Below are 17,139 nucleotides of genomic sequence, written 5' to 3'. Positions count from 1 at the left end.
CAGCCTTGGTAAGTATTTGGATGGGAGACCACCAAGGAATAACAGGGTTGCTGCATAGAGGAAAGCAATGACAAACTGCCTCTGTTAGTCTCTTGCCTTGAAAACCCCGTAAGGGGTTGCCATAAGTCGGCTGTGACGTGACAGCACTTTACACACACACTCTCTCTCTCTGAATATCACCTTCTAAAGATTTTCTAAGGCCATTGTAGCTATAATTGGAGTCACAAAGTTGATTGAGCCCTCACACAATCAGTGACTTTGGCGTAGAGTTTAATGGGGGGGGGGGGAGTTGAACTAGAATTTCCCCATAGTTTGTACCATGGTTCCATTTCGAGGAGGGCAAAAATCAGACAAGACGCATGGAGATGGATTAGGATTTTCCCAGTTCAAGGGACTAGGCAAGTAGGTGATGTGAAAGACCTCTTCCTGAGACCCTGGGGAGCAGCTGCTGGTCTGAGTAGACAATACTGACTTTGATGGACCAAGGGTCTGATTCTGTAGAAGTTTACCCATTTTTTGCTGGTGTTAGCCAAAGCCATTTGCTGTGTGTCTGCCCTGGTCTGTACTTGTGGGCCTAAACCAAGGGGAAGGTCTAGCTACCAGGACAATTCCATACTCACAAAGCAGCCCTCTACCGTTGTGTGCTCTTCCCAGATCACCTCTTCCATCAATAAACTTCTTCATGTTCACAGTCAGTGGGAACCGATTTCTTAAAGAGGTGGGCCAGTTTCAACCTCTGACATGCCCAGAGGATGAAGGAAGTAGAGGCCAGTTTTAAAATGAGTAACTGGACAGGAGAGATGAGGAACACCCGCACCCCAGATGCAAACTCTAAAATGGATTGGGCATCAGAATCTCATCTCCAAATGGCTATCACCTAGTGTTGGCAACTCCAAGCTGGGAAATGCCTGGAAATCTAGAGGTGGAACTGGAGGGCAGAGTTTGGAGAGGCTGTTCAGCAAGAACGTGATGCCATAGAGTCCCCCATCTGAAGCTGCCATTTCTTTCAGGGAAGCTGATCCCTGTAGACTGGAGGGCAGGTTGTAATTCCAGCAGAACTCCAGTCCCCACCTGGAGGTTGGCAATGCTAGCATTGCCACACCAGAGATTGGGGTGGAATGGTAATGGCAGGTTTGGACAATGCAGAGAAGATGGAGATGGGTCTAAAAATGAGCGCACTTTCAAAAGGGCGACAACCAGGATCTTTGAGAAAGAGGTTTTATAAAGAATCAGAAGCATGTTTTGGGCCTCTGCCCAAATAGACCAGCTTTGCCCAAGCTTGTCAGAGCTTAGAAGCTAAGCAGGGTTGGCCACCATTAGCACTTGGATAGGAGACTTCTAAGGAAGACTGAAACTTCAGGGCCCTGAGAACTTCTGGGACCTTCTGTCCACCACCCTTGACAAGTTAGCTCTGAAACTTCCTAATTCCCATCTTGTCTTATGTGGGGATTTCAATGCTAGAACAGGCCCTGGCATTTCTAACCCCTTAGTCAGCGTCAACAGTCAGGTTGCAGAGCAAGCCTTTCTTTCAGACCGATCATCACAAGACCTGATTGCAAATCCTAAAATTAGTAGAACTGCTGTCCATCCATCAGTTGCATATCCAAGGAAGACTGGGTTGCTATGCAGCGGAAGACAATGGCAAAGAAGAAGAGTTGGTTTTTATACCCCGATTTTCTCTACCACTTAAGGAAGAATCGAACCGGCTTACAATCACCTTCCCTTCCCCACAACAGACACCTTGTGAGGTAGGTGAGGCTGAGAGAGCCCTAAGAACTGTGACTAGCCCAAAGTCACCCAGCTGGCTTCATGTGGAGGAGTGGGGAAACCAACCCAGTTCTCCAGATTAGAGTCCACTGCTCTTAACCACTACACCACGCTGGCTCTCAGACTACCTCTGCCTCTCTCTTGCCTGAAATATTCTTGCATGAGTCACTAGCAACTTGACGGCACCTTCTTCTGCACATCCAGAAGTTTTCCGATCAGATTTTTCCTCCCTATTGGAAACACTGCCAAGCCTGCAAGATTGTGCCCGATTATATACAGTTAAGGCGGCAGAACAAAACGGGGCCTCAAATTATCGGCGTGTCTTGTGTACGTATGAGATTAGGATGAAAACTTGGTAAAATACAACTGGAACAGACTTCTAGGTTTGAAGTGTGTGTGTGTGGGGGTGGGGGAACGGGCTCCATTTACACTATATCCTGTTCTGCTTGGATGAAGAGTATTATTTGGCTGCAAAAGGGAAACATTTTGATCCTGGCAATTGACTAGCAGCAGCGTTAGGAGGCAATGGCAAGGTCACTTGCCGATGTGTTAGAGGAGAGACTGTGCATCTCAACCATGATTCTTAACCACCACCACCCCTCTGAATGATTTAAAAAAACAAACTACAGTTATTATCATCAGAGCACAACGCTGTCAAAAAAGAAGACGACGGACCTTGCTGACCTTAAATAAAGCTGGGTTTTATTATTAATATATAAGCACTTTGTTTTTTTAAACATTTGGTATAACATTTGCAATAAACTATCTTGGAACAGAAAAAAAAGAGGCTTTGGTTCTCGACGTTAAGGCACTTTTTACGGCGGTCGGAGCCCTCCTGGGCAGTTCTTTTCCCCTCCGCCCAGAGCATTTCCAACACAGAAGTTACAAAATATTGAAAAGGTTAACCGGGAATTGGAATTCTGCCACGGTTTAAAGGGGGGGGGAAGAAGGAGGTTAGGGTCACGGCCCGTTTCCCATGTCACCGTCGGTTCTACAACACTGCCACGCTGATATACTTTTACTGAGCCTTCGGATCTGGTTTCTATGGATCATTTTCAGGTCTTTACCCTGAACACTGCAGAAGGCAGGTATCCCTCCTTGAGGTTTTGAGGGGGGGGGGGGGCATTGGGCTGCAACGCAGGTCTTTCTGCAGCTGTCCACACACAGCTGTTTTGGAAAGTGCCGCACATGGGTATCTGTCCTGCGCTTTCCCCTTATGCCAAGCAGAATGGCCAACAGGCCAGCTTGCCCTGCTCAGATCTCAGCTGTACAAACGTCGCAAGCCCGACTCCCCCACTCAGCCTCCAAAGATGCAGATCCTGACGGGGCCGCTTCAAGTATGACTCCTTCCCCCCTTCCAAAGACACCTGCAGAGAGAAGCAGCATGTACAAATGTTCTCACCTGTGTCCCCTTACAGTTGAGTCAGCCATTATCACCTTGGGGGCAAACACGTGTTACTTCTCTGGAATATTCCTGGGAGTTTTGCCCTATATTTGGATCCTATACAGGTGGTGATGTTTGAAACAACTCTTGAGATGAGGTCCCCCTGACTCTGATTCATCATCGCCTGTCACCATCCTACTTACTAAAACCTCTGAGGTTTTGTTTTGCTTGCCTCAAAACTTGAGAGATGAACGCAATATATGCACAGCGTGATGTCAAAGCAAGTCCTAAAAACTTAATTGGGGCAGGGGACAACGTCAAATCAGAGGCTGGTGGTTATCCAGACACCCCCTGCCTCCCCAAGAGGTAAAATGTGAGCTAAATTGATTTGCAACCTTAGTGCTATTCAACTTGTCATCTTTCTACCAAGTGGCAAGCCATTTTGCAGAAACGGCAGGGGGAAAGCAGGATCTCTCCTTAGTCACCCTGCCGAAAATTGCATTTTCATCTGCTAGTGATGCACAGAAGAAGAGAAGGGGGTGATACCATCTCAAATCAGGGAACATTTTATGAGAATGAGGCTTCTATCCAAGGACATCACCAAATATCTCTGAACTTACTCTGCCTCATCAAATACTACTGAAGTGTTAAGCAGTAAATCTGCAGCATCCTCCAGGACATTTCCGGTGCAGGGAGAGGCTCTTTTCTCCCAAAACAAGCCAGCGTTGGGAGCACCACAAGTGCACAAAGGCAAAATACAACTTTACAATGCCATCAGGCTAGAGTTTCATACTCAACAATTGCATACACACCCCTTGGTATATCCTCTTAGTGGGATGCTTTGGGAGTGACCCTTTCCCCCCGCAAACACGAGTGCATTAATAGAAAGGTTTGAATACACCCATCCTTTAAAAAGTTGCAGACACCCTGCAGTTTCCAGCCAAGACAAATGTGCATTAACAGAGCTAGGAAAACCAACACCCAAGCGTCCTCCCTGAAGTAACCAGCTCGTATCATTTTGTGGCTCGTAAATAAATGAGGATTTACGGAGCACCCTCGCTTCATCTGCAAGCCTAATACCCAAGATGCTCGTCCGTAAAAAAAAAAAAAAAAAAAAAAAGTAAAAATAAGATTTTTTCTGCAACCTCATCTTCCCCTGCTCACCTCACATTCTGCAACCTCACCTGCTCCTGCTCACCTCACCTTCCAACATCACATCCTGTTCCTGGCCTTCATTTAAATCTTAAGCCTCTCCTTTCAAAGTTTAATTTTACTTGCCCAACCTGGATGCTGTGGTCCAGGGACAGCTGGGGTATGAAATGGCAGCAACCGTGCTAACTCGGGGAGGGGTGGGGAGACAGGATACTAAGTTCCCCCATCCCTGTAATAGTTCCAACGGGGTGTGTTGGGGTGGGGGAGACCCGAGAATTGCTTGCATAAATCAGCTTCCATTATCAATAGGAGAGCGACCAAGATGGAGTTACATAGGGAGTTAGGGGACCAAGTCAGATTGATGCAAACAGTAAACGTTCGCTGGACAGACAAGAGATCTGACAGCCACGCTCTGCTTTGCTGCTGCAGGCGTTCTCGAAGTCCAGAATCAAACATCAGTAGCAGGGGGGACTTGAAGAATCCAACTGTGCAAAGAAGGGGAGCGGGAAAGCAATCTACGCAGGGCTACGAAGGCCCAGAAGGGTCAGCAACGGCCTGGTCCCGCAAGGCAGCTGAAGCACCTTGCAGCAAGCAAGGTCATTTTGGGGACTCCATCCTCGCTTTCCCCCCAAAAGGCAGTGCCCGTCCAGAGGGCTCAAACCACGCCACATAATAGGGATGCTGCTGGACCAGCCGAGGCACTGCCCCCCCCTCCCAAACCCACCCACAGGGTCACCAACTCCGGTCTGCCTTCGGTGCTAACGTGGCCAAGAGAAATCCTCCGGCGAGAGGGCCTGGCTTAGAACTCAGTCTGCACCCCCTCGCTGTCTTCTGCGGCCCCATGGCTACTCGCTTCCACCTTGCAGATCTGGGCAGACACCTCCTCCCCCGTCTCCTTATCGCTGGGCTTAAGGCAGTCCACCTGGACTTCTCTGGCAGGGGCCGGGGACGGCAGTTTGGCGGGAGAGGCTGGTGGGGCGGCGACGGCCTCCCGTTCCTCACCCTGCTGAGTAGCGGGGATTCCTGTGGAGCGATCCTCCGCCTGCCCTTTCCCCTCTTTCTCCTTTACGGTTTCATTGCTTTCCTGAATGACGGTGCCGTTGCTCAGCTGCTCCTCCGCCTTCTCGCTGACCGCCACCGGAACCTCCACTTGAAACTCTTTCACCAACATCCCGCGAAGCTCCTCCACGCTGCCGGGAGAGCCTGGCGTCGGAGAGCTAGGGGAGCGGCCCAATTCTTCCGGCTCTGTCACTTGTGGGGACCCCTCCAGGGACGTGACATCGTAAGGCACAGCATCTTCGTCCACATGGATGACGGACACCACTTGCTTGGCCCGGCGCTGTTTTTCGTCCGAAGGATCCGAGTCCGGCTGGCCGCCGTACTCCTCCCCCCAGTCGATGGGCGTCCCCTCGCCGAGCAAATGCAGGTTGGGGTCACTGTTGTGCATCACAATGCTGTCGCGGTAAAGGTTGTGTTTCCTCTGCACCGCTGCCTCTTTCACAGCTACAATGGTAAAAAAACAGACATGTACAGAACTTTAATTCACGGCCAGGCTATGTTTCCATATCGTTATAATGCTAGCACCGTTATTTGTAGGGTCCAGTGAAGGACAATTTTCAAGCCTTAAGGTACCAATAGCATTCATATAGTCCTTCAGAGAGATCCAAACCTTTCACATACATCGGAAGCTGGTATAGTGTAACAGCTAAGGGAATAGAACTGTGATCCAGGAGGTCACCAGTTCAAATCTCATCTCTGCCACAAACTCATTAGTTAACTTTAAGCAAGTTAAATTCTCCAATCCAAAGATTCCCTCCTCCCCATCTGTAACTTGGGGATAATATAGGTTGAGTATCCCTTATCCAGACATCCAATATCTGGACTGACCCAAAATCCAGACTTTTAAAGCCGGCATTTCTCACAGGCCCTCAGCAGCACGCCAATTTGCTTCCTGATGGTTCAATGTACACAAAATTATTAAGAATATTGTTTAAAATTACATTTCAGGCTATGAGTATAAAGTGTATATAAAACATGAATGAATTTCATGTTTAGACTTGGGTCCCATCCCCAAGATGTCTCATTGAGTATATGCAAATATTCAAAATACGGAAAGATCTGAAATATGGACCACTTCTGGCCCCAAGCAGTCCAGATAAGGGATACTCGACCTGTACTGGCCTACTTTACAAAACCGTTTGGAAGGCTTGAAGAGGGGAGTGGACATGTTCATGGAGGAAAGGGCTATTCATGGCTACTAGTAAAAATAGATACTAGTCATGATGCATACCTATTCTCTCCAGGATCACATGAGCACGCCTATTATATTAGGTGCTGTGGAACACAGGAATGATAATGCTGCTACAGTCATCTTGTTTGGGGGCTTCCCAGAGGCACCTGGTTGGCCACTGTGTGAACAGACTGCTGGACTTGACGGCCCTCGGTCTGATCCAGCATGGCCTTTCTTACGTTCTTATGTTTGTAAAGATTATCATAATAGATGGGAAGGATGTTGAACACTGAAAGCCCTCAATAAATAGCAAGTATTGCTGCGTTGTAATACTTTTGACAACCCTGTAAAGTAGGTCGTTATCACCAGCCCCACAAGATGGGGGCCTATACTCTTCAAGGGGTTGAATAAGCCAATTTCTTTCTCTCGTTCCCCCTGTTTTCTGACCACCCATCCCCCTCTCGGTAACTGATGCTCAACCATCCTCCATATTCCATGATAGAGCTGGGCTCAATCCTCAATCCCTGTTCAGCCACAAACTCATCCGGCAGTTCTAGACAACATGCTCTCTAGGCCTGGCCTTCCTCCTAAGGAGGTGGTTAGGATAAAAACGGAAGAGTCCAACGTATGCCACCCTTGGGGAAAGAGCATCTATTTATAATGAATGTGTTTTGCTCTCTCGTCCAGCCTGGGGCAGCAGCAGCATTTCTCAGAGAAGAACCTCTCATCAAATCGTCAGCTATATCCCTATTCTTAGTGCTAAACCTGGGTAACAAGATGGTCCCCAAAGATGCATCTCCCGCTCTGCAGCTGTCCTGCACATCACTCTCAGGAGGACACATGAACATGCATGAAGCTTCCTTATACCGAATCAGACCCTTGGTCCATCAAAGTCAGTATTGTCTGCTCAGACCGGCAGAGGCTCTCCAGAGTCTCAGGCTGAGGTCTTTCACATCACCTACCTGCCTAGTCCCTTTAACCAGAGACACCGGGGATTGAACCTGGGACCTTCTGCATGCCAAACAAATGCTCTACCACTGAGCCATGGCCCCTCCCTTCTCTGCCCTTACCCATCATGATGTCCTTCATGACCGACTGCAGCACCACCTCCTCGTATGTGTTTTCCACCAGTATGAACCTACTGAAGTCTTCAAAAATCAGCTCCTGGAATTTGGGTAAATCCTGCCATGAAAAAACAACAACAACAAACAGGCATTGTAAGGAAATAGCGGTATTTAAGACCGAACAGAGGCCGTCTAGAAAGTGAAGTGAGTGACAGAGCCAGCTCTCCCAGAGGTGTGTGTGTGGGGGAAAACCAGATCGATATATACTGTCCCATCTTACAGAGTAGTTGTAAAGGCTACTGTGAGAATGCACATGAAGCATGCTGAACACTGAAAATGCTATGCAAATGCAGCTGTTAATATATCGACAAGCATCAGTTGTAAAGATGAATTATTTACAGCCTCAAGTGCAACCCAATTAATTGTTCATAGTAGTTTATAAACACCACTATACCAACATTAATAGAATAACTAAACTACTGTTATGAATCAGTATAAATAAATTCATTGTTAACGGTGATATGAATTCACATATCAATTGACATTATTGTTAGATTAGGTAGATAGATATAGAAGAAATATAGATATATCTGTTTAAACTTAAGACTTGATATGCTGCCAAATGCAAATCAAAACAGCCCCTAAGTAAGCAGCAGTTGGAAAGCCTGCAGTAATAATTTGCACAAAGTGCTGAGTGAGCTGAACAGTTCACTCACCTGCAATATACATTCTTCTGTTGCTAAATCAAGGGAAGGGCAAGAAGTCATGGGGGGGCCCACTCATCAAAACCTTGGCTTCCAAGATTTTGCCCTCAAGAGCTACAACTTCCTGCCCCAGGAGGTAGTGATGGCTGCCAACGTGGATGGCTTTAAGGGGGAGTGGGCATGTTCATGGAGGAGAGGGGTATTCATGGCTTCTAGTCAACATGGATACTAGTCATGAGGCATACCTATTTTCTCCAGGATCAGAGGAGCATGCCTGTTATATTAGGTGCTGTGGAACACAGGCAGGGTAATGCTGCTGCAGTCACCTTGTTTGTGGGCTTCCTAAAGGCACCTGGCTGGCCACTGTGCGAACAGATTGTTGGACTTGATGGGCCTTGGTCTGATCCAGCATGGCTTTTCTTATGTTCTTATGAGCATGCCTATTATGTTAGGTGCTGTGGAACACAGGCAGGATGGTGCTGCTGCAGTTGTCTTGCTTGTGGGCTTCCTAGAGGTACCTGGTTGGCCTCTGTGTGAACAGACTGCTGGACTTGATGGGCCTTGGTCTGATCCATCAAGGCCTTTCTTATGTTCTTATAAGCCCTGCTCTTTTGTGCCCCATTTAAAATGAAAACTCAGGATTCTAAGAGTGATGAATTCTTCACCCCATACCAAATCTCGCCCTTGTGTATCCTTTTTGAGCTCTCGGGTGCCTCTGGCTGCCCACTATGAAAAGATGAGATGGATCTTTGGGCTGAGCCATCAAGGCAATTCTAAGGGGAACCACAGGAGGGGGAGCACCAAAAGCCCCCATATGAGACCCTTTTCTGCCTGAAAACTCCACCTGGGAGGGGGCTTCCTCCACAGCCGCGCGGAAGCTTTGCCTTACCCCCTTGCAAGTGGGCGCCAGTTTCTTCAGCAGGAAGGGGATGGTGATCTGCAGCAGGGCTTCCCGGAAGAACTTCTTCCGCACTGTGCTGCTGTCGTAGTCATATTTCTGGAGAGGGAGAAGAGAGGGAAACCATTTAACCCAACAATACTGGGGACCCAATAAAGAGATGAAAGGAGAACAGGCAGTATTTCTCTCTACAGAGTGCATCGTTGATGCATGGAACCTTTGCGGACTTCCTAAATGGGAACATTTCCTAAACACTTCCAAAATGGGACTTCCTAAATGGGAAATGGGTTTTCTGTTGCCCCAGAAAGTCGGACCAGAATAACGGGTTGAAATCAAATCAAAAGAGTTTTCAGCTAAACATGAGGAAGAACTTCCTGACCGTTAGAGTGGTGCTTCAGTGGAACAGGCTTCCTCTGGAAGTGGTGGGCTCTCCTTCTTTGGAGGTTTTTAAGCAGAGGCTAGATGGCCATCTGACAGCAATGCTGATTCTGTGAACTTAGGCAGATCATGAGAGGGCAGGAAGGGTTGTGTCAGAGGTTGGCTCTCGTGGCCCTTTCATACATGCCCAGGGAAATCACCACTTTGGGGCTAGGAAGCAATTTTCCTCCATGCCAGATTGACCAGGGATCTTGGAGGGGTTCCCCCCCCCCATTTTCAGGGCATGGAGCAGGGGACACTGGGGGTGTGGAGGTGTGAATTTCCTGCATTGTGTAGGTTGTTGGACTAGATAACCCTGGAGGTCCATTCCAACTCTGTGATTCTATTATTCAAATACAATGTTTGGGGAATGCCACCCTCTGTCAGGAGCTCGACTGACCATCTGATTTGGCACCAGTGCAACAACACCTAAGGCCTGGTGGGTGGGTGGGAAAGCTTACCTTGAGCACACGCTCCAGGATGCGCTGGATCGTCTTGCAGAGCTCTTCCTTGCTTGCTGTTTTCCCCAGCTCCTGATGAAGAAGAGTCTCAAAGGTGTAGACAGCATCGTCCATTTGCTGCAGTGTCAAAAAGAGAAGCAGTGGTGAAGACTGGTCATAAGGGCGGGTGGCCCCATCATGTAGTTTACTATGATTCTCCAGACACCCGGAGCCAATTCCTGAAATGTTTATAAGAAATCCGCAGAGCCAGTGGAATGTTGCATCCAACAGCTGTTCGATGGTATGCTGCTGAACCCTGTCTCTGGGCAACTCCTTGGAGGCTTATCAGCAGTTGCTCGGGGGGGGGGGCTATGGCTGAGTGGTAGAGCCTCTGCTTGGCATGCAGAAGGTCTCAGGTTCAAACCCCGGCATCTCCAGGTAAAGGGACTAGGCAGGTAGGTGATGTGGAAGACCGCTGTCTGAGACCCTGGAGAGCCACTGCCGGTCTCAACACTGAATTTGATCTATCCTGTTTTTTTATAAAGCCATGCAATGAATAAATATTTAGCCTGATATACCTTTAAGATGAAACAGTAATCATCAGCAGCTGTTACTTACCATGGCCCCTTGTCTAATGCTATTTAATTGTATGAGGTGTAGAACATAACACACTGACAGAACCTTATTTGGTCATCAAACAATGTAATAAGGTATATGTGGGACCACACAATTATGTAATGCAATGCAATGATAAAAATAACAACATTATTGTATAATGTGGGATTGTTACAATTTAGCAATGAGAATGTGTTACTAATTAAAATTAACAGTATTAATTATACTATTGAACACCATTGTATAGTAAGAAATATAGTATAAAAGCAATATAAATTTATTTTTTCTTCACAGAGGTTTTATACCTGAATAACACAACGTGGGCAATTTCCTACAAAGAATTTAAATAAATATCCAAAAGGAAAGCCAACTTACTGATGAAGCTTACGAAACAAGCACCAACCTAGGGTGTCATTGAGTTGGACTTTACATTGTTCTAATTTGCGGTGTTCTTGATCGGGAGAACTCTGGTATGACTTTTTGTTTTGAACTTTGATGCTCACAAGCCATACAGAATCCCTGACTTTTGGCTGCAGGAAGGCAGCCGCAGCGTGATTTACACCTTGGTCTGACCTTTGGCTGCAGGAAGACAGCCACAGCATGATTTATACCTTGGTTTGTTTTTGAATTTCATTTGAACTCTCTAGCAGCTTACACTTGAGTAACAACTCTTTTACAGCTTACACTTGAGTAACTGATGCTGAAATTGAATGGTGTGACTGAACACTTTGTATTATCTTGTTTAAATGTTTTATTTTGATTTCAATGTATATAGTGCTACTTAAATAAGGGAAACTTGCAACTTGTAATTGGTGAATATAATCTTATGTTTAAAAGCAGAGCCCTCGTGCTGATTTTTTGGTAGAACCCTGTCTCTGGGCAATTCCTTTGAGGCTTATCAGCAGTTGCTGGGGGAGGAGGGGCTATGGCTGAGTGGTAGAGCCTCTGCTTGGCATGCAGAAGGTCTCAGGTTCAAACCCCGGCATCTCCAGGTAAAGGGACTAGGCACGTAGGTGATGTGGAAGACCGCTGTCTGAGATCCTGGAGAGCCGCTGCCGGTCTGAGTAGACAATACTGACTTCAATGGACCGAGGGTCTGATTCAGTATAAGGCAGCTCCATGTGTTCATGTGATGGTCTTCAGAGGAAAGGCCCAAGAGTAAAGCATGGCTATGGGAAAATCTCACTCTCCAATGCACACTTTCAGTCCACACAAGCCCAAGAGGCTTGGTTGATGCCAAGGCACAATATACACATAGCTGCCATCAAAAATGACAGCCCCGTGTCCAATTTCTGCTTAGCTAATTCATCTTGCCTGTTTCCAGATGTACAATGATGTGCATGCACTTCCCTACCCCTTGCTAGCAACAACCAAATAATCAGACATAGGGAAGGGGAAGAACACAATGTAGAGACAACCACAACATGAGTAAGTTGCATGTGATGTTACGGAGGGAAGCAGACAAAAGTTCCCATTTGTAGCAACTACCTCTTCCCACCACCTGGAAGGGTAAACTGACAGTGTCATGTAGTGGTTAAGAGGGGTGGTTTGGAGCAGCAGACTCTGACCCCCCCCCCCAAAAAATGCATCACAGACTACCCAACGCACACAAAAACATGTTGTACAAAACTCTCCCAGCCATTAGGGGGCGATGGTGGCACACTCGCTGCCCATGGGAGGGCCAAAGAAAAGGTGGTTCATTGCCAAGTGCCTGCCCAATGATCAGTGAAACTGTTCTCAAACTGAAGGGTGTTTTGCAAGGAGGAAGACACTGCCAACCCCCGCCCTACCCCCAATTAGGTGCCAAGCAGGTTTTTCCTAAAAAAGGGGAAGTCTTGGCACGTCCAATAAAGCCGACTTGAGATACACACAGAACACTGGATTATACAGATGGCAATTCAGTCCCCAAGGCAGGATGGGGACCCAAGCTCCTGCATCTTTGCTGAAGCTAAGTGGCTCTGGCAAAGGGCTGAGGCCTGGCCGGAAGACCCCCTGGGAAGCTTACCGAGCCCCCCTGAGTTTCAAGAGAGAGGAAAGGCAGGGTGCAATTACAGGAAATTACACCAACAATAGCAGAACAAAATGAGAGTCCAGTAGCACCTCAGACACCAATAAAAATTCTCAGGGTATAAGCTTTTGTGAAGAAGAAGAGTTGGTTTTTATACCCCGGTTTTTCTCTACCTTTAAGGAGTCTCAAAGCGGCTTACAGTCACCTCCTCCTCCCCACAACAGACACCTTGTGAGGTAGGTGGGGGCGGAGAGAGTTCAGAGAGAACTGTGACTAGTCCAAGGTCACCCAGCAGGCTTCAGGCGGAGGAGTGTGGAAACCAACCTGGTTCACCAGGTTAGAGTCTGCCGCTCATGTACAGGAGCGGAGAATCAAACCCGGTTCTCCAGATTAGAAAGCACCGTTCGTAACCACTACACCACACTGGCTCTACCGTATCTAATGAAATGAGTTTTGACTCACAAAAGCTTAAACGGGAGATTTTTTGTTGGTTTCTAAAGCGCGGCTGGACTTGCATTTTACTTCTCTACTACAGACCCACCTGAAACTATAATCATGTTACCAACATTCATAATTACAACTCACAAAAAATCAGTTGTGTCGAGCCAGACTTTGGCGGAGAACGTGACACATTCAGAGGTGGAGTTTACTGGCAGCTATTGACCATGGTAACTAAGGCCTTTTGTTCATGGCTGTTTCCCTCGCGGTCACCCCTCCGACGACTTTGGGACTTTGTTTTGATTATGCATGCCGTTTCCAGCCGTCAGAGGTCACCTCGCTCTCCCCCTACGTCTCCCCGCGTTTTCGAATTCGAGATAAAACAGGTCCCTGAAAAAGCGGGCAAAACGCAGGGAAACGCAGAGGGAGAGTGGAGCGAACTCTGACGGTTGGAAACAGCATGCATAATCATTCACAACCTTATTTATTGGCATGTTAGCTAAAACATCAAATACAAAAATGAGACATCTAGTGCAAAATGAAGAGCAATTTTAAAATGGCCATTCTTTGGCCAGACATATACAAATAGTAACTACAAACAGCTTTAATAATCCTTATAGAGACCAGGGAGACCATTATATAACCTGAATCCATGCATAATCACCACAAAGACCCATCCCTTTCTCTCAAATTATGCTGATCAAGCTGATGATAGTAAGATTAACCTGTTGTTATCCTCCCGAAGTTCTGAGATTATTGAATCTGTGGCTAGATTTCTTGGTGATGTAATTAAGAGGAGAGGTAAAATGATGTATAGTGGCTAGGTTATACTCTGTTTGATAGCTCGATGGTATGCCAATAAAGGTATTGAAATTGACCACAAAGACCCAAAGTCATCAGAGGGGTGGCCATGAGCGAAACAGTCATGTATAAAAGGCCAATGTGACTCCTCCATGGGAAGAATCAGAGTATCTGAATACCAGTTTCTATGGGGCAGACAAAGGAGGGCCCTTCGCCTCACTACCCCGCTTCCGGGCTTCCCAAAGGCCATGTAGCAGGCCACAAGACTCGGACCGAAGTGGAGTTTGGGTGCGATCCAGCAAAGCCGTCTTTCCAGCATTCCCTACCTGCCTCATGAGGATCTGGGCTCGCTGCTTGAAGACCGAGGCGCTGGAAACGTCAAACCTCTGCTGCAGCCCTTCCAGCTTCAACTGGTCCATCTTCTCGTAGCAGGGTTGCATCTTGACTGGGTGGAAAGCCAGCTGGGAAAGCTTGGCCATATACTTAAGAAGTAAAAAAAGAAAGAAAGGCAAGACCGATAAAAACCTTCAGTATTCAGAGCAAGTCTCACATATCAAGAGCCAGGGAGAGAAATAGCCAGCTAGTGTCCTGGTAAGTTGGGAACGTTTAATCTGGAGAAGAGGAGGTTGAGGGGAGACATGATTGCTCTCTTTAAGTATTCGAAGGGCTGCCACTTAGAGGAGGGCAGGGCGCTGTTCCTTTTGGCAGCAGAGGATAGGACTCACAATAATGGGTTTAAATTGGGGGAAGAAAGGTACCGGCTGGATATTAGGAAATTTTATTTTTACAGTAAGAGTTGTTCGCCAGTAGAATCGGCTACCTAGGGAGGTGGTGAGCTCCCCCTCACTGGCGGTCTTTAAGCAGAGGCCGGGCAAACATTTGTTGGGGATGCTCTAGGCTGATCCTGCATTGAGCAGGGGGTTGGACTACATTGGCCTGGGTGGCCCCTTCCAACTCTGATTCTATGATTCTAATGTGTTTGGGTGGCTTCTCTTAGCCACTAGCAGCAGTGGAGGCATCTCACCACCACACAGATGCCCGGCTCTACGAACCAGGGCAAGGGGCAGGGCCACATTGTCGCCGGCCCAGAGCTGCAGCCATTTGGGGGTTCAGAGTCCAGCATCTCCAGAGACCTGGCCTTTGAGGTCCTTTGGGAAACAAAGTAAAAATTGGGAGAGCCAAAAGAGAAGCCTAATGCCAATATATTGCTTACACAGTTTGTGAATGCGTTCGGGCTACTATCCTGACTCCCCCCAGGGAGGAGCTGTTGCTCAGCACTAGAATATCTGCCTGGCATGCGGAAGGTCCCAGGCTCAATCCTCAGCATCCCCCAGTTAAAAGGAAGAGGCGGTAGGTGATGTGAAAGACCTTTGCCTGAGTGCCTGGAGAGCTGTTCACAGTCTGAGTAGGCAATAGTGACTTTGACGGACTAGTGACCTGATTCAGTATAAGGTAGCTCCAGTGAAATACAACAGAGAAGGGAAACTTACCAGTGTGAACCATCTTAGGCTAAAATGGATTATACCATGTTTTAACAAAAGGTCCACATTTTCTTAAGCAACTTAGGAGCAAAAGGTTCAGTTCCTCTTAGAAGACCCTGACCCTCAGCGTACTTATTTTGTTGCTCGTTTTTTGGAGGCTGCAGAGAAGAGTTGCAGGGAGGTGTTTTTAGAGATGGGTCTTATTTAAGTTTTATGGTTTTATTGTTCAGGACCTCGGTCTAAGAACAGGGGGGAAACAAGGAAAAAGGAGAAGGGCAACATGGCTATTTCACGGATTCCCAGCTTTGATATCACATGCAGAGCTTGGAAAAGGAGAGATTTCTCAAGATCCTGGATAAAAACCATCTACGCACATCAGCCTATAATGGATGAATTACCCATCCCAACCAAAATGTCAGAGTGAACATGCCTACACTGTTACCATGCTCCGAGAGCACCAATCACTTCCCTGCCCCTTTTGATGCAGCCTGTCCAGCCTTCTGTCCGTCAGGCCCACTTAGCAAGACCCTCCCCTCTGGATCTCCAGTCCCCATCTTGTCTTCTCCACCAGGGGTCTTACCTCCCCCAGCTTTTCCATTCCTCCTTCATTGAGGATGTTCATGTTCATGTCGGTGACCTCCTTGAAGAAGACCTCTCGCACCTCGGCAAAACCCTGGCTGGTGGGAACCATCAGCGCCTCCAAGATGGAAGGGATGTACGGCTGGACGTGGTTGCGCACGCAGATCTCGGCTTTGGAAAGGACAGAGGCTGGCCAGGGAAGGAAGAAGCCGGGAGGTTAGGAAGGAGCCAACCACAGAGCATCCCACACATGATGCATGCCCGAGCAGCTCCCAACTTTCTGTGGCAAAGCCCTGGCCTCGAAACAGATTTTGCTCAGTTCTCCCTTATGTCGGAATGTGCAGATGTTGGGTGAACAAGCAAGGAGGAGGAGGAGGAGAAGAAAGAGGAGAAGAAGAGTTGGTTCTTATACCTCACTTTTCTCTACCTTGAAGGAGTCTCAAAGCAATCTCTAGTTTTGTCTGAATTCAGCCACTCCACCAAGGAGGAGGAGGAGGAGAAGAAGGAGGAGGAGAAAAAGGAGGAGAAAGAGAAGGAGGAGAAGAGTTGGTTCTTATACCCCGCTTTTCTCTACCTTTAAGGAGTCTCAAAGCAACCTCTAGTTTTGTCTGAATTTATCCCCTCCACCAAGGAGAAGGAGGAGAAGAAGGAGGAGGAGGAGGAGAGTTGGTTCTTATACCCCACTTTTCTTTACCTTTAAGGAGACTCAAAGCAACCTCTAGTTTTGTCTGAATTCAGCCCCTCCACCAAGGAAGCTTGACTGTGATTTCGTATAATGTCTGGAATAATGCCCAGCTCATTCATCTGCTGCTCTGGTTTGGTGTATTTGTCATAATATCTTGATTGACAAACCAGTATTGGTGCTTGATGGGCAAACTCAAAAGAAGAAGAAGAAGAGTTGGTTTTTATATGCCAACTTTCTCTAACTTTTAAGGAGAATCAAACCGACTTGCAATCTCCTTCCCCTCCTCTCTCCACAACAGGCACCTTGTGGAGTAGATGGGGCTGAGAGAGTTCGGAGAGAACTATGACTGGCCGAAGGTCACCCAGCAGGCTTCATGTGGAGGAGTGGGGAATCGAATCCGGTTCTCCAGATCAGAGTCCACCACTCTTAACCACGACACCAAGCTGGCTCTCCAAGCAAGCCGCTCTCTGCTTCCT

At 47.5% G+C, this 17,139-nt stretch overlaps 1 protein-coding gene across 1 annotated transcript in view; it reads right to left on the bottom strand.

Moving 5' to 3' along the window:
* Positions 1-5,102: 5,102 nt before the first annotated feature.
* The window catches only part of NIBAN2 (niban apoptosis regulator 2), a 100,915-nt gene continuing 88,878 nt past the window's right edge, over positions 5,103-17,139 (bottom strand). The window contains exons 9-14 of the mRNA XM_056860469.1: positions 15,980-16,167; positions 14,245-14,400; positions 10,078-10,194; positions 9,191-9,298; positions 7,604-7,715; positions 5,103-5,806 (exon numbers count right to left, since the gene is read on the bottom strand). Coding sequence (XP_056716447.1) covers positions 5,103-5,806; positions 7,604-7,715; positions 9,191-9,298; positions 10,078-10,194; positions 14,245-14,400; positions 15,980-16,167 — 1,385 coding nt within the window. The remainder of the gene's footprint in view (positions 5,807-7,603; positions 7,716-9,190; positions 9,299-10,077; positions 10,195-14,244; positions 14,401-15,979; positions 16,168-17,139) is intronic.

This window comes from Euleptes europaea, chromosome 14 (assembly GCF_029931775.1).
Source record: "Euleptes europaea isolate rEulEur1 chromosome 14, rEulEur1.hap1, whole genome shotgun sequence".
NCBI classification, from domain to species: Eukaryota; Metazoa; Chordata; class Lepidosauria; order Squamata; family Sphaerodactylidae; genus Euleptes; species Euleptes europaea.
The sequence above is the reverse complement of the archived record's forward strand: the minus strand, read 5'-3'. Positions and strand labels throughout refer to the sequence as shown.